This window comes from Hydra viridissima, unplaced genomic scaffold (genome assembly GCF_058129835.1).
Source record: "Hydra viridissima isolate aposymbiotic clone 2 unplaced genomic scaffold, HvirCarnegie_v1 scaffold_11, whole genome shotgun sequence".
Classification (NCBI taxonomy): Eukaryota; Metazoa; Cnidaria; class Hydrozoa; order Anthoathecata; family Hydridae; genus Hydra; species Hydra viridissima.
This window is the reverse complement of record NW_028324310.1, coordinates 10,668,223-10,687,103: the sequence shown is the minus strand read 5'-3', so window position 1 is coordinate 10,687,103 and position 18,881 is coordinate 10,668,223. Positions and strand designations below refer to the sequence as shown.

The 18,881-nt window shown below is 29.3% G+C and overlaps 2 protein-coding genes across 15 annotated transcripts in view; both read right to left on the bottom strand.

Moving 5' to 3' along the window:
* LOC145191085 (phenylalanine--tRNA ligase beta subunit-like) overlaps window positions 1-18,881 on the bottom strand; it is a 144,361-nt gene that overhangs the window by 45,722 nt on the left and 79,758 nt on the right. The window lies entirely within an intron of this gene.
* LOC145191082 (uncharacterized) lies at window positions 1,339-18,730 on the bottom strand. 14 transcript variants are annotated; one of them, XR_016444963.1, is made up of 24 exons: window positions 18,560-18,730; window positions 18,089-18,207; window positions 16,158-16,257; window positions 10,782-10,876; window positions 10,101-10,253; window positions 9,951-9,986; window positions 8,425-8,505; window positions 7,482-7,598; window positions 7,027-7,125; window positions 5,368-5,511; window positions 5,187-5,279; window positions 4,866-4,898; window positions 4,710-4,745; window positions 4,362-4,457; window positions 4,065-4,142; window positions 3,825-3,895; window positions 3,665-3,720; window positions 3,478-3,543; window positions 3,274-3,346; window positions 2,596-3,183; window positions 2,445-2,518; window positions 1,853-2,093; window positions 1,682-1,742; window positions 1,339-1,593 (listed from the first exon to the last, which is right to left on the bottom strand). XR_016444963.1 is itself a non-coding variant. In XM_090066685.1 (24 exons), exons 1-24 carry the CDS (start codon window positions 18,597-18,599, stop codon window positions 1,495-1,497), a joined length of 2,667 nt encoding a protein of 888 aa, XP_089922811.1. In that variant the 5' UTR covers window positions 18,600-18,728; the 3' UTR covers window positions 1,339-1,494. The 14 variants fall into 14 exon arrangements, 6 of the variants coding, with proteins under 6 accessions (XP_089922811.1, XP_089922812.1, XP_089922814.1 ...); XR_016444961.1 differs by having other exon boundaries at window positions 4,710-4,790; window positions 18,560-18,729; XR_016444960.1 differs by having other exon boundaries at window positions 2,445-2,499; window positions 4,710-4,790; window positions 18,560-18,729.

The following is an 18,881-nucleotide window of genomic DNA, read 5'->3' as shown; positions in this document are numbered from 1 at the left end:
AAAAGAAAACCCCATTATAGTGGATAAGAAATAAAATTACACAACAAAGGGAACATTTAAGAGGCTGTTAAACAAAGGGTCGAATCAAAACTTTGTTTTTCGTATATATATGCTTTCAATAATTGTAAACCCACTTCGAAGGGTTTGGAATATTTTTTCCACTTTATCATTTTAAATTTCTGAATACTGATTATGAAAAAAAGAAATAAAAGTTTCACAATAAAAATTTCTTGCAAACTTCTTGATTCATTTAAGGCAACGATGGGAAAGAAAAGAAAAGAAAAAAAAGAAAGCTTATTTGCTTGTTTTCATTTTTTTCATTATCTGCAAACACAGGGATGTTCTCTTCATCAGATGATGAGGGAGAAGAAGGAAGGGAAGGAAGGGGATCAAACTGTACCTCATGCATGTGTGCATAAATAGGTGTCTATTATCATACATGTGCAAAACAACGTTCATGTTGCCAAGAGAAAAAAATTGCGAATAAATTGCATAAAAAAAAGCGAGTGGTAAGATTTTTAAAATTAGGTCCTTAAATAGGTTTAAATGAATCAAGTTACCCAAGTCCTAAACTCATTAATAATTTCGAGATTTTATGAAATTCTATAAGAGTTTTCGCAGAGTATCCTTCAATTGCTGAAAGGAATTACTATCTAAACGCACCACCAAAAAAAAAAAAACAAATAAAAAGATGATTTATTTTGTTCAAAATCGGTAATAACTATTGAAGACATGTAGTTTATTAAATTCACCTCCCAGAGGTTCTCTATTGGTGATAAATCAGGAGATCGTGCTAGCCAAAGCGTAACATTTATATTTAATTCGTCATAAAAACCTTAGTGTTGACCTTACCACATGAGGTCTGGCGTTGTCTAACAATATATTAATGGTCCACTATTTTGAATTAATGTTTCTTAAGAAATTCATAAGTATACAGAAGCACTTTTTAAAAATTCTAAATAATTTGCTAACGAATTTTATAGTAGAAAATTTCAATTGCTGATGTTTTTTTGACAATTTGGATATTTGTTTAAAATTCACCTATGGGATCATGCATAACGCCCGCACACCAGTGTGTCACTAGAATTCACCTATGGGATCATGCAGAAAGCCCGCGTACCAGTGTATCACTAAAATTTATCACTAAAAAATGTTACTTTTTATTTTCACTATTTTTTGGTAAAATAAATATCAGAAAGGGGTCTTCGTGAAAGGAATCAGAAACACATGCATTTGCAAAAATGGAGGGAGGGGGTTTGGAGGAGGTAAATTTAACGTAGTTCTAGTAAACTTACATAATTGCGATAAAATTGCCGAGTGTTAAAAATAATAAAAACATTTTTAAAAACAAGTTTAAATAATTCAATTTGTTAAGTTATTAGGTTGACCGAAGGGTTAACCAATCCAGCATTAAAAATGGTATCCATTTGAACTTTTACAAGGAAGGTCATACAGCAGAAAGCAGATTTAACTTCTTTGGAAAATCAATTCCATCTATTTCCAAATAGCACTTTTGGATCTTTTGTCATCTTTTTTAAAATGCCCTGTATCATCAGATTCTTTCAATTTAAATTTAGATTTCTTTGATGTGTCCTATAAACAATAACATTTATATGAAACCTAGTCAAAATTTGTGTAAGTATTGGCCGTCTTTGAATTGCAAATAAATAAACAAAAAAACCTTGTTTTTGTTGGACTTTGGCATTTTTTTATTACTTTGATTTACTTTTGTTGTTGAATTTCTAAAGAAAAGAGATTGGTTTCAAAAATATTATGGAGCGATATTCATTACTGACAAAGAGCATATAAAACGACTTACAAAATGGTCATTTATAAAGAATAAAAAAAAAACCTCGAGTCTTGAGCAAGTACTTTGATTAGAGTATTTTGATCAAACTTTTCATTGGATGTATTTAATGTATTTAAGAATTCTTGAACTTTCTTAGTATCAAAAGCGGTTTCATCTCTTTTGCCACCTTTTTCGTGATAAATGGATGCGTTTTCAAGGGACAAACTACTTGGGTGCTTTGGCTGTTTAGGTGTTTCTTTCATTAAATGGTCGACTTGATTAGAAATTATACTTGACAATTTTTCTTTAAAAGTAAGAAATTTAAAAAAAACTTAAATAACAAGAAAATAAATTTAAATTCATAAAACTCGTAAAAGTAAGAAAAAAAGGTCCAATAACATGGTTTCGCAAAACACGATTTTGACCAGCAAATTGATCTAAATATAGGTGAGGTTATTTGGGTACTATGCATAAAGACTAAACAGTGACAGTTGAAACCTTGACCTAGTCTAATCTGATCTTCGTTTTCTATCATTCTACTACCAGAGAAAGAGAATAGGGAAACAAGCTTTTCAAAATGCTGCAAGAATCTTAAATATAGTCACAACGAGACTAAATTATAATCAGAACAAGGAAAAATAAGTAAACATGGAACCTGTATTTTCTTGTTCTTTTTTTCCGAGAATGTGACTTGGTGACCTTTGCAGAAGCTAAGGCAAGAGATCATCGCTGTAAGTAAATTAAATTGAACATATGAAATCACAACAAAAAATAGATTTATTTAAGTAAAATCTAAATAAACTTACTTTTTGAATAAAATGAGTGAGCTGTGCCTGTCTTTCTATATCTTCTTCGTTTTTTATAGACCGTAAATCTTCATGCAAAACTGATAAAAGTTGACCATTCTGATTTGAATTAATGTTTTCATTAAAACTCTGTAACTGGTTGAAAACGTCACGTGACGGATGAATATCTAGCACCACTTCGTGTAAATTTTGTCGATCAACTGATTGAAAGCCTTCTCTCACGGAAAACTTTTGCAGTGACTTGTTTTCATGTTTTGCTGTCTCGTCAAATTTCTTATCTGAGATCGATAAATGATTATCGTTTTTGGCAGAACAAGGAGTTTGATATCTTTCATTTGCATTTGAGCCTGCAACATGAATATGTTCTGTTTTTTGATTCCGCAAATTAGCAGTGTTAATTAAATTTTGATTTTGGAAGTTATCTTGAATACCATTATTTGGGGTAGTAAACTCATGGCAGTTTTTATTTCCTGTAGCATTTACATGCTCATAAATAATTTTTTTATGAGGCGAGTGAAGTTGGGCATCACTACGTAATGTGGAAGAAAGTTGATCAGAATACTCCAAAAATTTATTATCAGACAGCAACTACAAATTAAGAAGAAATATCAACTCTCAAACAGAATTTTTTTTTTTTTTAAATCAAATACTCCCTTAACAAAAATTCAAAATTGTCACCTGTTCGTCATCTATAGGTAAGATTGACGCTGTATGCTTCTTCACAGCATTCAAACACGAGTGCAAATCTTTACTGTTAAACACAAAAGAACCTTTAGAGAGACACATTAAACTTCTTAATCCATTTCATAGCCATGTTTAACATTTAAGCAAAAGATGTTTAAATTTTTATTGACTTTTTCAAGAAAGGAAAATATTTCTTACATTTGAGATTTATAAGAATGGTTTAAACTTGTTAGCTCTGCCAATTGCATTTCTGAATCTCGAAGTCTGAACGATGCAAAATCAATATCTTCCAATATTAATAAATACAATTTATCCAATATTTTAAAGTAATACTCTTTACAATATTTTTGTATGATTTTAGTAAATTTACAAAAACAATTCTAACCTATCTTCATACTGTAATTGAATTCTTGCAATAGCATCCTTTGCCAGTTGTATTTCCTAAAACAAAAGAAAACATTGCACTTTAATTTTAATGTTAAGTAGCAATGATATATTGTTAAAGCTATGAAAAATGAAGTGGACTTTATTGAAAAACATATTACTTAAAAACCTTCTTATAAGTTGAGTTTAATTTAAAGACTTCCTCTTTATGCTTTGTAGTCAACTCATTGAACTGAAAAACAACAAGATAAAGTACCAGAAACAAGAAAAAAAAAATTTAAATGTACTCATTTGAAAAAATATAGCTTTGAAAAAAAAAAATTGATTTGAAAATAAAAAATGTAGCTTTGCAAAAACAAAAATACAAAAGTTTGTTTTAACAGAAACTTTACTATATTCACCCGTTTTTTTTCAGAGTTGCGTAGATCACTCTCTGTTGACATTATCTGTTTCTGAATCTCGTAAATCTTCTGATTAAACTAAATTTATTCAGTGTTGATACTTTTCAATATATTACAACTAATTAAATTATTCAAAAACTAATAAAAAATACTGATTTTCTTAATACATGGATGGAAATAATTTTACCAAAAGATAAAATCAAATCATTTTGGTAAAACTATTTACATCCATGTGTTAAGACAAGCCAAAATAAGTCATTTTAAATTTAGAAATAGAACAAATTGAAAAAATATAACCTCCTCCTCAAGCTTGGTTTTGATTTCTGAGTCTTGCTTGGTTTTTAAGGCTTCAAACTTGGCTTGAAGCAAGTTGAGCTCTACATTCAATCCATCCTAAAAATAATATGTCTTCTAATAGTACTAATCTTAATAAATATGACTGCACTCAATGCAAATATATTTATAGCTAGTATAGCCTGAAACTATATTCATTATAAATATAATTTCAGGCTTAGACAATAGATTACTATAGTTATAGAATAATATGCATCAATTGGTTTTAGGAATATTTTCTTTTTCAACCTCATAATCCTTCCTATTTCATATCTCTGATTAACCTTAGTGGAAATTTGAAGCAAAGATTACCTTTTCTTTAGTCAGTGATTCTTTCTCTATCAACAACTTTTGCATGGAATGAGATGAAGCAATATACTTTTTAAGTAAGTCCTTTTAAAAAAAGTAGAATTTCTTAATCTTTTTAAACTTAAAATTTTTAGAAAAAGAAGAAAAAAGTAAAAATACCTGTGATTCATTTTGAGCTTCATCAACTGCTTTCTATACAAAAATGTTAAGTAAGCATTTAAACAATTTATCATTTATTATTCTTATTACACCATTTTTATTGATTACTTACACCAACATTATTGTTATGACTGTTAAAATTACAACTACTTTTATTACTATTATCATAAGAATATGCAAATAAAATCAGACTTGACCAAAAGTAATGATTATGTGCTGCTTTTTGAAACAATATCAAAACATGCTAAAGGATTGAAATAAAATACACGTAGTTTAACAAAAAAACTTAAAGTAATTATAGAAAAAAAAAAAGCAACTGACTTGTACTAATTCAAGTTGTTCTTCATAACTCTGTGAAATTAACTTAATTTGTTCATTTAGGTGATTATTTGACTTTTCAAGTCGATCTCTTTCCTATAGTAAGCCAATTTAAAAGTTTTAAAGAGAACTGTAAAGTTTATCAGTATGTCATTTAGTATAAAAGATCACATCATATACAAACCATTCTATGAACTTGTTGATTATTTTTTAACTCTAGAAGAACTTCTACATTTTTCTCATTTTCTTCTTTTAGCAGGAAATTTGATGCTTGCAAATCAGAGATTTGTTTACACATGATAAGCTTTTCTTTTTCTAGAAAATCAACCTAGAAAAAACAACAAAGCCTTTAATATTTAAGATATTAGGTAAAAATTAAATATTTTATGCAGAAAAATTATGTTAGACTAATCAAGAAATTGCATTTTTTACATATATTTCATGTCTGGGAGTAGCATGTACACATGCATGCTTTTGCATACTCTTTTAAAGTTTATGTTAATTCAAACATTTGCTTAAATGTTTGAATTAACATAAACTTTGTTTAAGTGAAGCAAAAAAAAAAGAAAATTTATTTCTAAATGCGAATTTTTAATTATTTTGTTTTGCTATTTTTTTATTTTTATTTTATCACATACTTTAAGGATGAAAAGGTTATAAGCAAAAAAAGTTTTTAATGAATAAAAGGTTTTTGATTGAAATCAAACTCAAGAAAATGTATATTGCATGATGCTCAAAACAATAAGTTTTAAAAAAATTTCCTTCTTTATGTAGGGAGCACAACAGAAATTTACAAAAATTATTACCTTTATCACATAAACAATTAAAAGCTGCAACAATTTTCTGTCATTCACACATAATCTAACATTTCTGCTATTTCTATTTCTAGCTATAGCTATAACTATTTACTATTTCTCTACTATATCTTACTATTTCTGCTATAACATTAGCTTTTATTGGTATACTTATTCTTGTGTAAAATACAAAAGACAAAAATTTTGTTTGATTGCACTCCTCATCTGAGCAGAATGTAAGAAAGACTAAGACACAGGGCTAAAACATAACATCAAGTAACAAAAAAGTGTGCTGGTTATTTACTAAAAATTTATACTTTTATTTAGCCTACAAGTTTGTTTACTTAGCACAATGCAAGATTTGTCATAAAGTCAAAACAACTTTCTAGTTAGTTAAGCATAGGCTAACATCTGCCTCCAGTAATAACATCAGAAAACTTTGTCTGTGAATCAAGTCCACATAACCAAGCTAAACATATTGTTTGAACTTTGTTACTATTCTTATATTTTATTACAACATATTTATTTTTATTACAACAGAAAACTTGATCTTCATTTGAATTGCTCATATGAAATGTTCAACAAAATTCCGGATAAATAACTGGCTGTTTAACTAATCATTACTGGCATTTTGGTTAATTTTCAAGCTTTGTAGAATATGTATTTGCCCTAAAAATACCAGGACACAAACAGTTTTAAGTAACATAGCAAAACCACGTCTAAAGTATCTACAGTGATTATTCTAAACTACCTAACTGTAATGATTATTTCATTAAAAAAATTACAAAAACACTAGTTTCATTTTAAAAATAATTTGTTTTTTGCCCAGGATAGTTGTCCAAACTAGTTTATCTTATACAATGCCCCATGTTTCATTTTATTTTGAAATGCTCAAAATCAAATATCATCTCAGATTTGTAAAAAACTGAGACCAGGATATTTCTAAAAAAAAATGATATTTCTTTACTTATTTTTGTTGTTATTGTTGTTGCTGAACCTTGATAAAAATAAAGTTAAGTATTTTAAAGCGTTTCTAAAAAGTTACAAACCTGGTTCTTGTGATGAATATTAAGTTCTTTTATCTTATCTTGTTCCTTTGAGTATGCTTGAAGAGCTTCTGCTAGATCTTTTTCAAATCTTTTTAACATCTTTAAAAAAAAGATCAAGCTGCTATCATCATACTTTTTTTATACAAATTATATATATATATATATATATATATATATATATATATATATATATATATGTATGTATATATATATATATATATATATATATATATGTATGTATATATATATATATATATATATATATATATATATATATATATATATATATATATATATATATATATATATATATATATATATATATATATATATATATATAGTAAATGTATAACAAGCTATAATTATGCTTAATATAGGATGTTACAAGAATTCTATCTTTAGAACTTTTTCTTATAATCATCTTCCATAGATTAATAAACAAAATATAATGATACCTGATCTTGCTTTTGCTGTGATAATATAAGTATCTCCCTCTCACGTGTTAATCTAAATATTGCATCTAATCTCTCTTCTTGCTGCTTCTTCCATCCATTTACAACACTTGCAAGGTTCTATAATAAAAGTTACTTATTATTGATGCTTGCTTGTGTTAATCATAAAAATGTTAGGCTAGTGCCAAAACAAATGAATTGTAACTTATAAATGAAAAATATGTCATTTTTCAAAAAAGTATTTTCATTTTTATGTTTTTTTTAGTGTTTTTTTAACTCTCTGCTACACGCAGCATTTTTCGCCTTTTTATCACAAATAAAAGTGAGATTTAAACAGAGTCTTTATTTCTATTGAGTCTTTTTATTCTCAATCTTTTTCAAAAACAAGATTTTCTCTGATTTTTCTAACTCAAGAATATGCAAGCATGCCTATTTTCTTAAGGCACAGTTTTATTGCAAAGTTGATCAGGATTTTTTGTCATCAGTCATCCACTTTTTAACTGGGTAACATTCAGGTACACTTAGTGGGTTATTGTTGACAAAATGAATTCATTTTTAGGTATAAAGCTATGCTATTAACACAATTCAATATCCTTAGGTTAAAACAGAAGTGATGTTTATTACTAGAGTGATATTCATCTTTGAAAATAATTTTCAAACAGCTTGCCTGGTCAATTTTGTAAGATTTCTGTCAAATATTGTCTTAAGGCACTTGAAATTCTTCCAATTCTAAAGCATATAGAGTAATGCTAAAGCATATAGAACAATGGTCAGGTAGCTTTAGCTACCTGACCATTACTTTATATGCTTTAGCATAAGAGTAAGCATAATCTCTTCATGCCTCTAGATTAACCTTCTTCATGCCTCTAGTTTTGATGACATTTTAAATTTAATCTTATAAATATATGAAAACATAATGAGATTTTTTACAAGAAATTTTTTACACCTTGTCCAACTGTTCAATCATAATTGACTTCTTTCGCTCAGTTGAAAGAGCAACAGCTAACTGTTCTTGACATTCAAGAAGCTAAAAAAAAAAATAATAATAAATAAAAATAAAAAAATTAGATAAAAATAAAAAGATTAAAACATTTTTACAGCAAACATGCAAAAAAAAAATTTTAAAGAATGTAGGGCATTTTTAAATGCTGGATTTTTCTTGACAGTTGTTCCAACAGTTTCTTTAACTAATATTATTTAAAAGAAGGAAAAAGTTACTTAACATTTTCAAACCTTAAGCAGATTGCAATTGCCTATTTTTTGTTGTTGTTTAATTTTTTTAAAATTTTTTAAATCAAATTTCATTTGTTGATTGCATACAGAGTTCAGTACCCTTTAACTATAACTTATCTATCTTAAAGAATTGCTTCTTGCACTATGACTTTAAATCAAAAGAAAAGTATTTGGAATTGAATTAAAAGGATTTGAAGATTGTGAGTATAAACTAAAATACTGCATATTTTACATTTATGAATAATAAGTCTTGCCATTTGGTACTCCATATTTTACTTTTTCAATTTTTAGTCCAAGTTATAAATATATTTTGATAGCTCTAATTCTACTTAAAAACAACACATTTTTTAAAACAATTTTTTTACTGGTATCGTTTAGAGGTAACAAAAAATCTTGTATGAGTTTGAAAAGTGCTTATTTCTTTAACAAATCAATAATATTAATATAAAGTCTAATCATGAAAGTTATAAAAAAAAAGAAAAAAAAAAAACACATTGCAGACACACAGAAGAGTTTCCTTGACCTCAACACATTAAATTTAACATGTGAAATGGATATCAGAAATTTAGTTTGCTTGTGGAAAAAGTAAAAAAATTATGAAGAAATATTTTACATGATTGTATTATTGTTCAGGAAAACAAAACTTTATTATATATTAAGGTAATAGTTGACTAAACCCTAAGTTTTCAATTTACTCAACTTTGGAAATTCTATATAAGCAGATTTTATAAGTCATCAAGTTTATTGTAATTGTTATTGTTATTTTTTTTACTGTTTTTAAAATACTATTTAGTTTATAATGACCTTATAGAAAAGCTTGTTCTGTAAACTGTATAATATTTAGCGACCATGACATTTTGTTAACAAAAGTATTGTTTTACACTAGCTGATAAGGCGTACATAAAATCTGAAATGCAGTACTCTGGGTTGAGTCAATATCTTAAACTATTTGCTTACAATCCCATACCAAAAATACCTTTAAAAAAATGCAAAAACTATTTTAGTGCTAATGCTAAAATTTCTTTTGTGAAGGTCTTTAGAAATTGTCAAGTTTATTAAATTTTATAACTTTAAATGTTTTTAAATACAACACAATTTCAATATAATAGCGACTAAAAGTTATGTTATTTTATTCAACTTGGTCTTTCATTTCATTCAAATAAATATTTCTTATTAGTGTCAACATATCAAAAAATTACAGAACACTAAAACTATTATTATTATATTGAAAAACTATACTTTGGCTTGCAGTTCATTGATTTGTTCTTCTTGATACTAAAATTTAAAAAATTCAAAAAATAGGACAAATGTTAGGGAAAATCATTTAAGAACAAAAAGAAAATATAAATACACCAGAAAATATAAATACACCAGAAAATATAAATACACCTTTCTTCTTGCCCTTTCTCGCCGATTACTTTCTTTAAGAATGGTATTCTCTGCAACCAATGAAGTATCAACATAAGCTTGTGTAATTTGCTCTGGTGTTTTCGCAAGAGCATAGCTATTCAATGATGACATTAAAAGACCATGTTCATCCAACTAAATTAACAGTTTTATTGAAAATTAAATAATTTAAAATTGGATTTGAAGTATAGCTTAAAGTAAACCTGAGAAAACACACAGCTTCACCAGCTCAAAGTAGAAAGTTTGTTATCTTTTTCAGAAAAACAAGTATAGCACTGGAGTAAAAAAATTTATAAAAAATGAGAAAAACACTTCATCACTTCATAACTGAAAAAGTTAAGAAAAATAAACAGGTCATGAAGAGCATCTAAAAGAAGATTTACCAAGAAATTCAAATATTTCAGGCCTTTGATGAAATTTGAGTAATCAAGACTAATTCATTAAAAAATAGTAACTGAACATTTATGGAAAAAAAAAAGTTTTTGTTCTGTGTTGTCTCTTAATCTAAGTGTACAATAAGAACAAAGAGATTTATAAATTATATTCCAATTTGATTGGATGTGTTTTCAATTAGAAGGATTAGACGTTTGATGTTTTTATCTTACATTTTAGTAAATTAGTTTATGATCAAAGAAAAGAGTTTAAAAAAAAAAAATTATTTACTGGAAGTTCAACTTTGGCAAGAGTTGGTGCCTTTAACAATGTAATTGTATCAATGCTTGATATACTTGAAACATCTAGATCTTCTTTCAAGAATTCTAAAAAAAAAAGATTTTTTCTTTTTAGAAGCAAAGTTAATTTATTTTTAAAATTTTGTATGATTATATATAAATATATTTATTAATGTTAAATACAAAATCAAGCTTCACATCCAGCTCTTAAATTTAATTAAAATTAAATATCCAGCTCTTAAATTTAATTAAAATTAAATATCCAGCTCTTAAATTTAATTAAAATTAAATATCCAGCTCTTAAATTTAATTAAAATTAAATATCCAGCTCTTAAATTTAAATTATTTAAACTTTTAAGTTTAAACTCTAAAGCATCTTACTAGGCAATTTTTAGCTCTCATTTTAGCTCCCTGTGGATCCATAGTGTATTTAATAAAATGCCATGTAAACTACTTTTGTTGTCGTGCATTTCTTAGGTTTCTTGAATTGATTAACTACATGGTGTTCCCAAATTGTAAGCAGGTATAGGAAAAACACAGAGTACCAACTACCTTTGTAAAATGATGAGATTTACTTGCTTTTACTAAGTAAATCTCTGATTGTGGAACCCATTGTAAATACAACAACTTTGTTTACTTTTATTTTCTACTGTTTTTTATTCAATTCTTTTACAACTTTTATACAGAAACAAAAAATTCTCGAGGGCGTAATTATGTACAAAAATAGCGTACGACTTGACTAAGTTATTAGTCAAGTCATAAAATGTAAATACGACAACTACAAAAATAGCGTATGACTTGACTCATAACTTACATCAATTAACTTTAATGACAAGAATTTTATAAACGTAATAATAAAGTTTCATAACGATCAGCTATTATCACATCACCCCAAGAACTAAAGTTCTTAAGTAACATAGTCATTTAAATATGTCGGCTTTGTCCTTTCTCTGGTTGATCGTCTGATCGCTGGTAATAAATTTTCGACGATTTCTCTGCCACCAGCTTCCTCCTCATCGTCAACAACTGTTTCTTCGGTTTCTTCCTCTTGTGCAGCAAAAATGTCTAAATCTTCAAAATCACTTTCATCGCTGTCGATCTTTTCACTGATAATAGTTTCTCTTGAAGCGTTTGAAACATTTGAGGCAGGAGCTATTCTCACATCTCGCACATGTCTTGGTACACCATCAATTTCAATATTTGTGTTTGTGAGTATGTCAGTTACAGTACCAATTTTCCAAACTGAAGTGCACTTTGCATCAGCAGGGCGAACGTAAACTTTTTCTCCAATTCCATAAGTTTCCATAACTCGTTGTGATCTTTCCTGAGTTTCAGTGTTTTTCTCCTCTTGAATTGGTAGACGCCAGATGTACATATTTTTCTGAGAAACAGGTGCAGATTTCTCATTTGTTCCCACCGTTGGTGTTGCATTGTACCAAAATACCGCTAATAACGGACATATTTGTGCCCTCGCAGCTGTTTGTTTTACTGTGCGGTGGTTACGCTCCACTATCCCATTCCCTGAAGGTCTATATGCGCATCTATACTTCCTTTTTACACACCATTTTTCACATATGTTTGAAAATTCTTTGGATTTAAACACCGCTCCATTATCCATCAACAGTTCTTGCGGTGGGCCATGCTCCCTAAATACGGATTCCAATTGATTTACTACACTTTTGGTATCTTCGCACGGCAACTCTCTCCAAACTGCAAACCGACTTGGTCCACAGTCAATCATTGTTAAATATGGCGACCCTTTATAGTGAGTCACATCACAAGCAATTCTATACCATGTGTCTGGTACATCTAGCACTCCATTTTCCCATTTTACTGGTGCTGGATCAATTGAATTACATTGGCAACAATTGCGAACACATTCTTCAATCTCTTTTCTTAATACGTGCGGAAGTCTTCGTTGCACTGTAAACATTGTCCGATTAACGCCAAAATGATGCTTTGAGTGACAATTACGAATTTCCTCAGCAATACTTACCCCAGCTAGTTCTTTAGTATTTTTTTTTGAAAGTTCATTTATCCAAGTTTTTGGAACTCTTGTCAACACGTCAGCTTTGTTTTTGGAGGACGGAACCCATTTCAATGTGATGTTTATATTATATTCTTTTATTAAGTCTTGCAATAGAGAAAGTCTTCTTTTAATAAGCATTTCTGATAATCCATTTGATCGAACCCTATGACTTTCAGTCAGCATACTTTTTAACCATCCATGAACTGTTACTGAATCAGTGAATACTGACAAATTCTTTATATGCCACTTAGCAGCTAGGTTTATCCCACGCACCACAGCATCTAATTCAGCAATATTAATATGCATGACATCATTTATACTTCGAAGCCAGGCTGCATCCTCAATTATTACGCCATTGTATTCTATAGCAACCCCCATTGCCATGCTGCTTGCATCACACCACAATGTCGCTCCATTTTGAATTCCTTCAGCATTCCATTTTCCTCTCACAGAATCGCTAACTTCCAATCGGCGCAATATTTCAATCAACCATGACTGAGCTTGATCTCCGATTAGATCATCCCAAGCATCTCCTTGACTATGTCGTTTTATAAAACTGCAGGCAATTCTGAGCCAACCTCCAACAGGATAGTGACCTAACAAGTGTCCACATATCGAAAAAAGTTTCCGTCGTGTTACTTTTTCAGTTTTGATATCTTGTGACTTTGGAATGGTGTTTCCTCGTTTCCAACAAAGCTCCTTTTTTTCATTTCTAAATAGTTGCAAACCCAATACTCGAGCAGTATCACATTGCTCTGGCTCTTTGGTTACCAATCCATAACGCGCCAATTGATTTACGACCTTTTCAACTGATGTTTTTTCCAAATTAACAATTATATCGTCAATGTAGTGGTCAGTTGCTTCACTAATATCTGCATCTAGATTCAACACGCTGCCTAAGATTGAAGACATTATTTTTGGAGCAGAATTTAACCCAAAACCAAGACGTGTAAAATAGTATTTTTCTTCTTTGTAGATTACCCTCTGATGCTCCCACAAACTCGGATCGATGTGTACTTGCATATACGCGCATCTAAGATCGAGTGTTGCAAATTTGTCATCAAGAGTTCTCCATTTTCTAACTTTTTCATCACATGCATCACTTGTGGCATTATGCGAATTAACGTACTGATTCAATTCGCGAAAGTCCAGAACAGGTCGTACCTTTCCTTTATTTTCCTGCTCAACAGCCATTAACGGGACAATCCCTTCTGTACTTTTTTCTTCTTTGTTGCATGGTTTCAACCAGCCATTTTTCACCCATAAGTCCATCTCATTATTAAATTGAGGTATCAACTGGGGTTTTACCTTGTACTGCACGACAGAATTTCTTAGTTGTGGTTGACCTTGTTTCCATTTATATTTAGCAGTCCACTTTGTACCATCAAAGTAAGCATCAAAATCCTTGTCATTTATACCAACAATTTGTTTCTCTGTATAAATTGAAACAAAACCAAATTCAATTTTTCCATTGTACAAGTGCACTCCTCCACAGCGATTAATGACATCTATACCAGTAATAGCATCAATACCGTTGACAACACTTTTTAGAATCATTACTAATGCTTTGAGCTTTTTTCCTTCAATGATTAATGTTACTGTAGCTTCTCCCTCCGTTTTCACAACTTCTCCATTAACAGCCAACACCATTATATCATGTCTTCTAATACGAACACCAGCTTTCCGAGCCATGTTGTTTGAGATAATAGTTCGGGTACATCCAGTGTCGACCAGTGCTTTCCCAGCAAAGGTGTTCACCTGCACAGTGCATATTGGAAGCGCCGTTAGTTGTTTAGGGAAACAGCTGGCGCTGGCGATTCCCCATTTGAGTTTCCCTGATGCAACAAACAAAATCTTGCAATGTGTCCAGATTTTCCACACCTGAAACATTTTATCCCATCACTGACATTTTGTTTCTTCGAAAAACAGATTCGAGCAACATGTCCAGATTTGCCACAGTTGTAGCAGATAACATCAGTAGCGGATGGTTTCTTAACATTTTTATGGAACTCAGAGATAGTTGTTGAAACATACTCTTCTTTTGTTTTTTCCGTCATGAGTACTCTTGCATGGTTCAATGCATCCTGTAAACTGATCCCAAATATTTTCACTTGTGCTCGTAGCTGCTTCGAAATTTCACCCAGCAATCCAGTTATGAACGCTCTTAGCAATAATTCTTCGCTTTCAATATCGGCCAAATTCATAAGTTGACGCAAACTGGCCAAATACACATCGACAGATTCACCGTCATTCCATCTCCGATCTCTGAACTGCTCGTAAGCTTGGAAACCATCAACTGCAAATGCATCTAGTAGGGCTTTTTCAATATCCTTAGCGGAAGTTTTTTGGCTCTCCCCAAGTTGCTCATATAATGCGAACGCACTGCCTTCAAGAAACAACGGAATGATCAATGAAAGATCGCCCAACTTTTGCAGCTCTCCCACCAGCTTGATCTTTTTCAACCACACTACAACATCTCCAGATCCATCAAATTTTCCAATCATTTTTGCCATGGATGCCATACTGCCGAAATAGCTTGTAAATACAACAACTTTGTTTACTTTTATTTTCTACTGTTTTTTATTCAATTCTTTTACAACTTTTATACAGAAACAAAAAATTCTCGAGGGCGTAATTATGTACAAAAATAGCGTACGACTTGACTAAGTTATTAGTCAAGTCATAAAATGTAAATACGACAACTACAAAAATAGCGTATGACTTGACTCATAACTTACATCAATTAACTTTAATGACAAGAATTTTATAAACGTAATAATAAAGTTTCATAACGATCAGCTATTATCACACCCGTGTTCCTCAAACCTTTTCTTTACATGGCATTAAGATTCATTCACTTTAAAAAGTTTTCACTGCACTTTGAGAAAAAGTGTTAACAAAAGTATGGGAAACACTAACACTTTAATAGAAATCAAACTAATTGCTGGTTCAATCAAGCAAGATGACAAAAGTAAATTAAAATTAGTGGGCATAAAAACTTCCAGAACTAATTATGCATACTTGATACAAATCTTTATATTCCTTACTTGTTAAGATATGTCAAGAATAGTTAGTAAATAAATTTCTAAATTTTTTCATGTCTATTTTTACTAAGGAACAACTTAGTTTTTAAAGTTTATATGTACATGTAAATATATATAAACACACATATACAAAAATATATGTTTATGTACACACACACACACACACACACACACACACACACACACACACACACACACACACACACACACACACACACACACATATAAACGCACACATGTATGCTTCAACAACATCAAAATTTCAGTTAAATGATAATGGGTAATAACTTTATACCTGAGTTAGCACAATGAAGAATTGAATTAATTTGTTCACGTAGGAGCTCCATTTGTTTGATACTATCTGCTTCTGAAACTACTTGGATAGAACTATGCTTCTGAAAAAGTACACAAATATACTATATAAAAATATCAATGAAATTTTTCGGTTTTATGGTATCTTTAAAAATGAATGAATTTAACTTAATTTTAATAAGTGTAGGCATTTGATATATCATATTAGACTGTAACTATATCACATATCCCTTCTGGGACATTATTACTGTTTTGAACCATTCTTTTTCTTGTTCTTTTTTTCTAACTAAATTAAAAATAGTTTTCTTTCAGGTAGAAAAAAACTTTTTATTATCCCTAACATTTTTTTTACTCCAATAAAATAATTTACCATATGTTTGACTTTACTTTTTTGAGGTCAAGAATCTTTAAATTTTTCAAATATTAGTTATTGTAAACTTTTAAAAATTATTTTATATAACAAGTATGGTGCTCTATCAAGTTCTCTATTAATCTATCTACTCTAAAAAGTGTGGTACTTGTATAAGTTATATTATAACAAATATGGTACTCTTTTTTTAATATCATTTTTTAAAATTTTATTATTGGGTAATGAACTCCCTTTTATTTTAATTTCTTTTACTTTTAAAGCATATAAAAACAATTAAAGCAGTAAAAACTTATTATTTTTTTAATTTTTTTATCCTCTTGCTTACATTAATTTTAAACTTGGGCCTGGGTTGTTAAAAAGGATTTAGCAGGGGCCCCTGGTTAGTCACTAGTGCAAAGTAGCCAACATATTGACATATGACAACTATTAAAACCTTCAAAAAGTGAAAGGATTGATAATATGTAATGTTATTCATCAGACCATCAGAACTGAGCCTAAAATTTAGGGCAAAACATAATCAGTTAAAGCTTTATAACTTGATATAATAGTATCAAGCACCAGCCATGGTTCTGGTGCCAGATCTTAGATAGAGCAAAATTTGCCAGATCTTAGATAGAGCAAAATTTAAACAAGAATCTTCTTTATTTTGATTGTCACCATCATATCATGAAATTAGTTATTGGAGCTACTATTGTTAATTAGATGTAATTATTTTTAATTCTATCTGGTGCGTTTACTGGACCTGAGCTTCTTTTTTAGATTTAGAGACAAGTGGCAATTGTTGATGGAGACAACTTCAGAAAAGCTCTGTCAGACCCTTTGTAGAATTCATGCTCGCATTTGCATTCCAACATTCTGACATTTGCTCACAAGTATGTAAGGTTCTGAACAACTTAGAACCTTACTGCCACTGCTGTCTCTTAATCCTGTTTTTTGGAAAGGAGATGACATAACAAATGTGGGAAGTATTGAAAGGTTTTGTTCCCTCAAACAAATGTAGGAACTATTAAAAAGTTTGGTTGTTGTCAATGACAGTGCAGAGCAAATCGTCACTTTGCACTGTCATTAAAGACAGTCACAAATAGTTATAAAATACTTACAATTACTAATCAATTTCAAAAACAATTTAAGCCTATCAAGAAGTTATGATGAACTTTTTATGACAATTGGTATTTAGGCTGACTGACATGATACTGTACTAGACTAAGAATGTTTAACATTATTTGTATAAATAACATTGAGAGTTTAATCTATTCAATAGGTCATAAAATTATTGTTTGGTACTGTTATAATAGTTATTAACAAAATAGTATGAAATAAAAAATGTTTTGAAAAACTGCATGTTAAAAACATGCAAAAACATGCAATGCTTTAAACTTGTAAGCCAGAGAGCCACCCCTAAATATTAATTTTTAAAAAATTTTTCCTAGATTTTTTTAAAATTTATGTTTTTCTTTGGGCTCCCTACTATATATACAAAATATACAACACACTTATGTGCTATGTATTAACCATTTGTTAGCACTAAAACTAAAATTGCTTACCTTATGAGCTGAATCAGTGTCTTTAAATACATTTTGATCTTGATTTTTTAAATTAGATGCTATTTCATTGAAACTATCAGCAAGATTTATTTGCACCTTTCTTCCATTATATGAAGATCCTACTCAAAATTGTTATCATGATTATTTGAAAGAATATTATATAGCAAACTGTTTTAAACTTGCATTAACAAAATATGCCTTATTCAGTAACTAACATTGAACAATTTGTAAATAATTTTACAAGCAAAAATGATTATACAAATGAGTTGAAAAATTTTTAAATACAAATTGGAAATGCAACTATAGCATTTTTAAACAGCTCTTTTATTACAGAAAAAATTTCTATGCACAATAACAACATAAGCTTTTATTTCAATGCCAAATTTGACAAAAACTTTTGGGCTACTCATCAATACATTAGACAAAGATATATAAGTTAAATTTATCTTTTGCTATCACTTTAAATTTTACCTGTAGAAATATCACATTTCTTAGGAGTAGATGTGGTCATTACTTGATTTTAACTTTAATTTCCTAATTTATAAATAAATGTATATAACTTTGGCTCATATATATATTTAACTTTAAAGGCGCCCATATTTGCAGCGAATTTTCGCGGAATTTTATGAAGCTTGGTTAACCAGTAAAATTATTACATTATAAATGAATTATTTAAAATGATAAAAATTAGAAAATATTATTACAAAAAATTATTATACAAAAATTGTTAATACAACAATAACTTTAACAACCTTACATGTATATATATATATATATATATATATATATATAT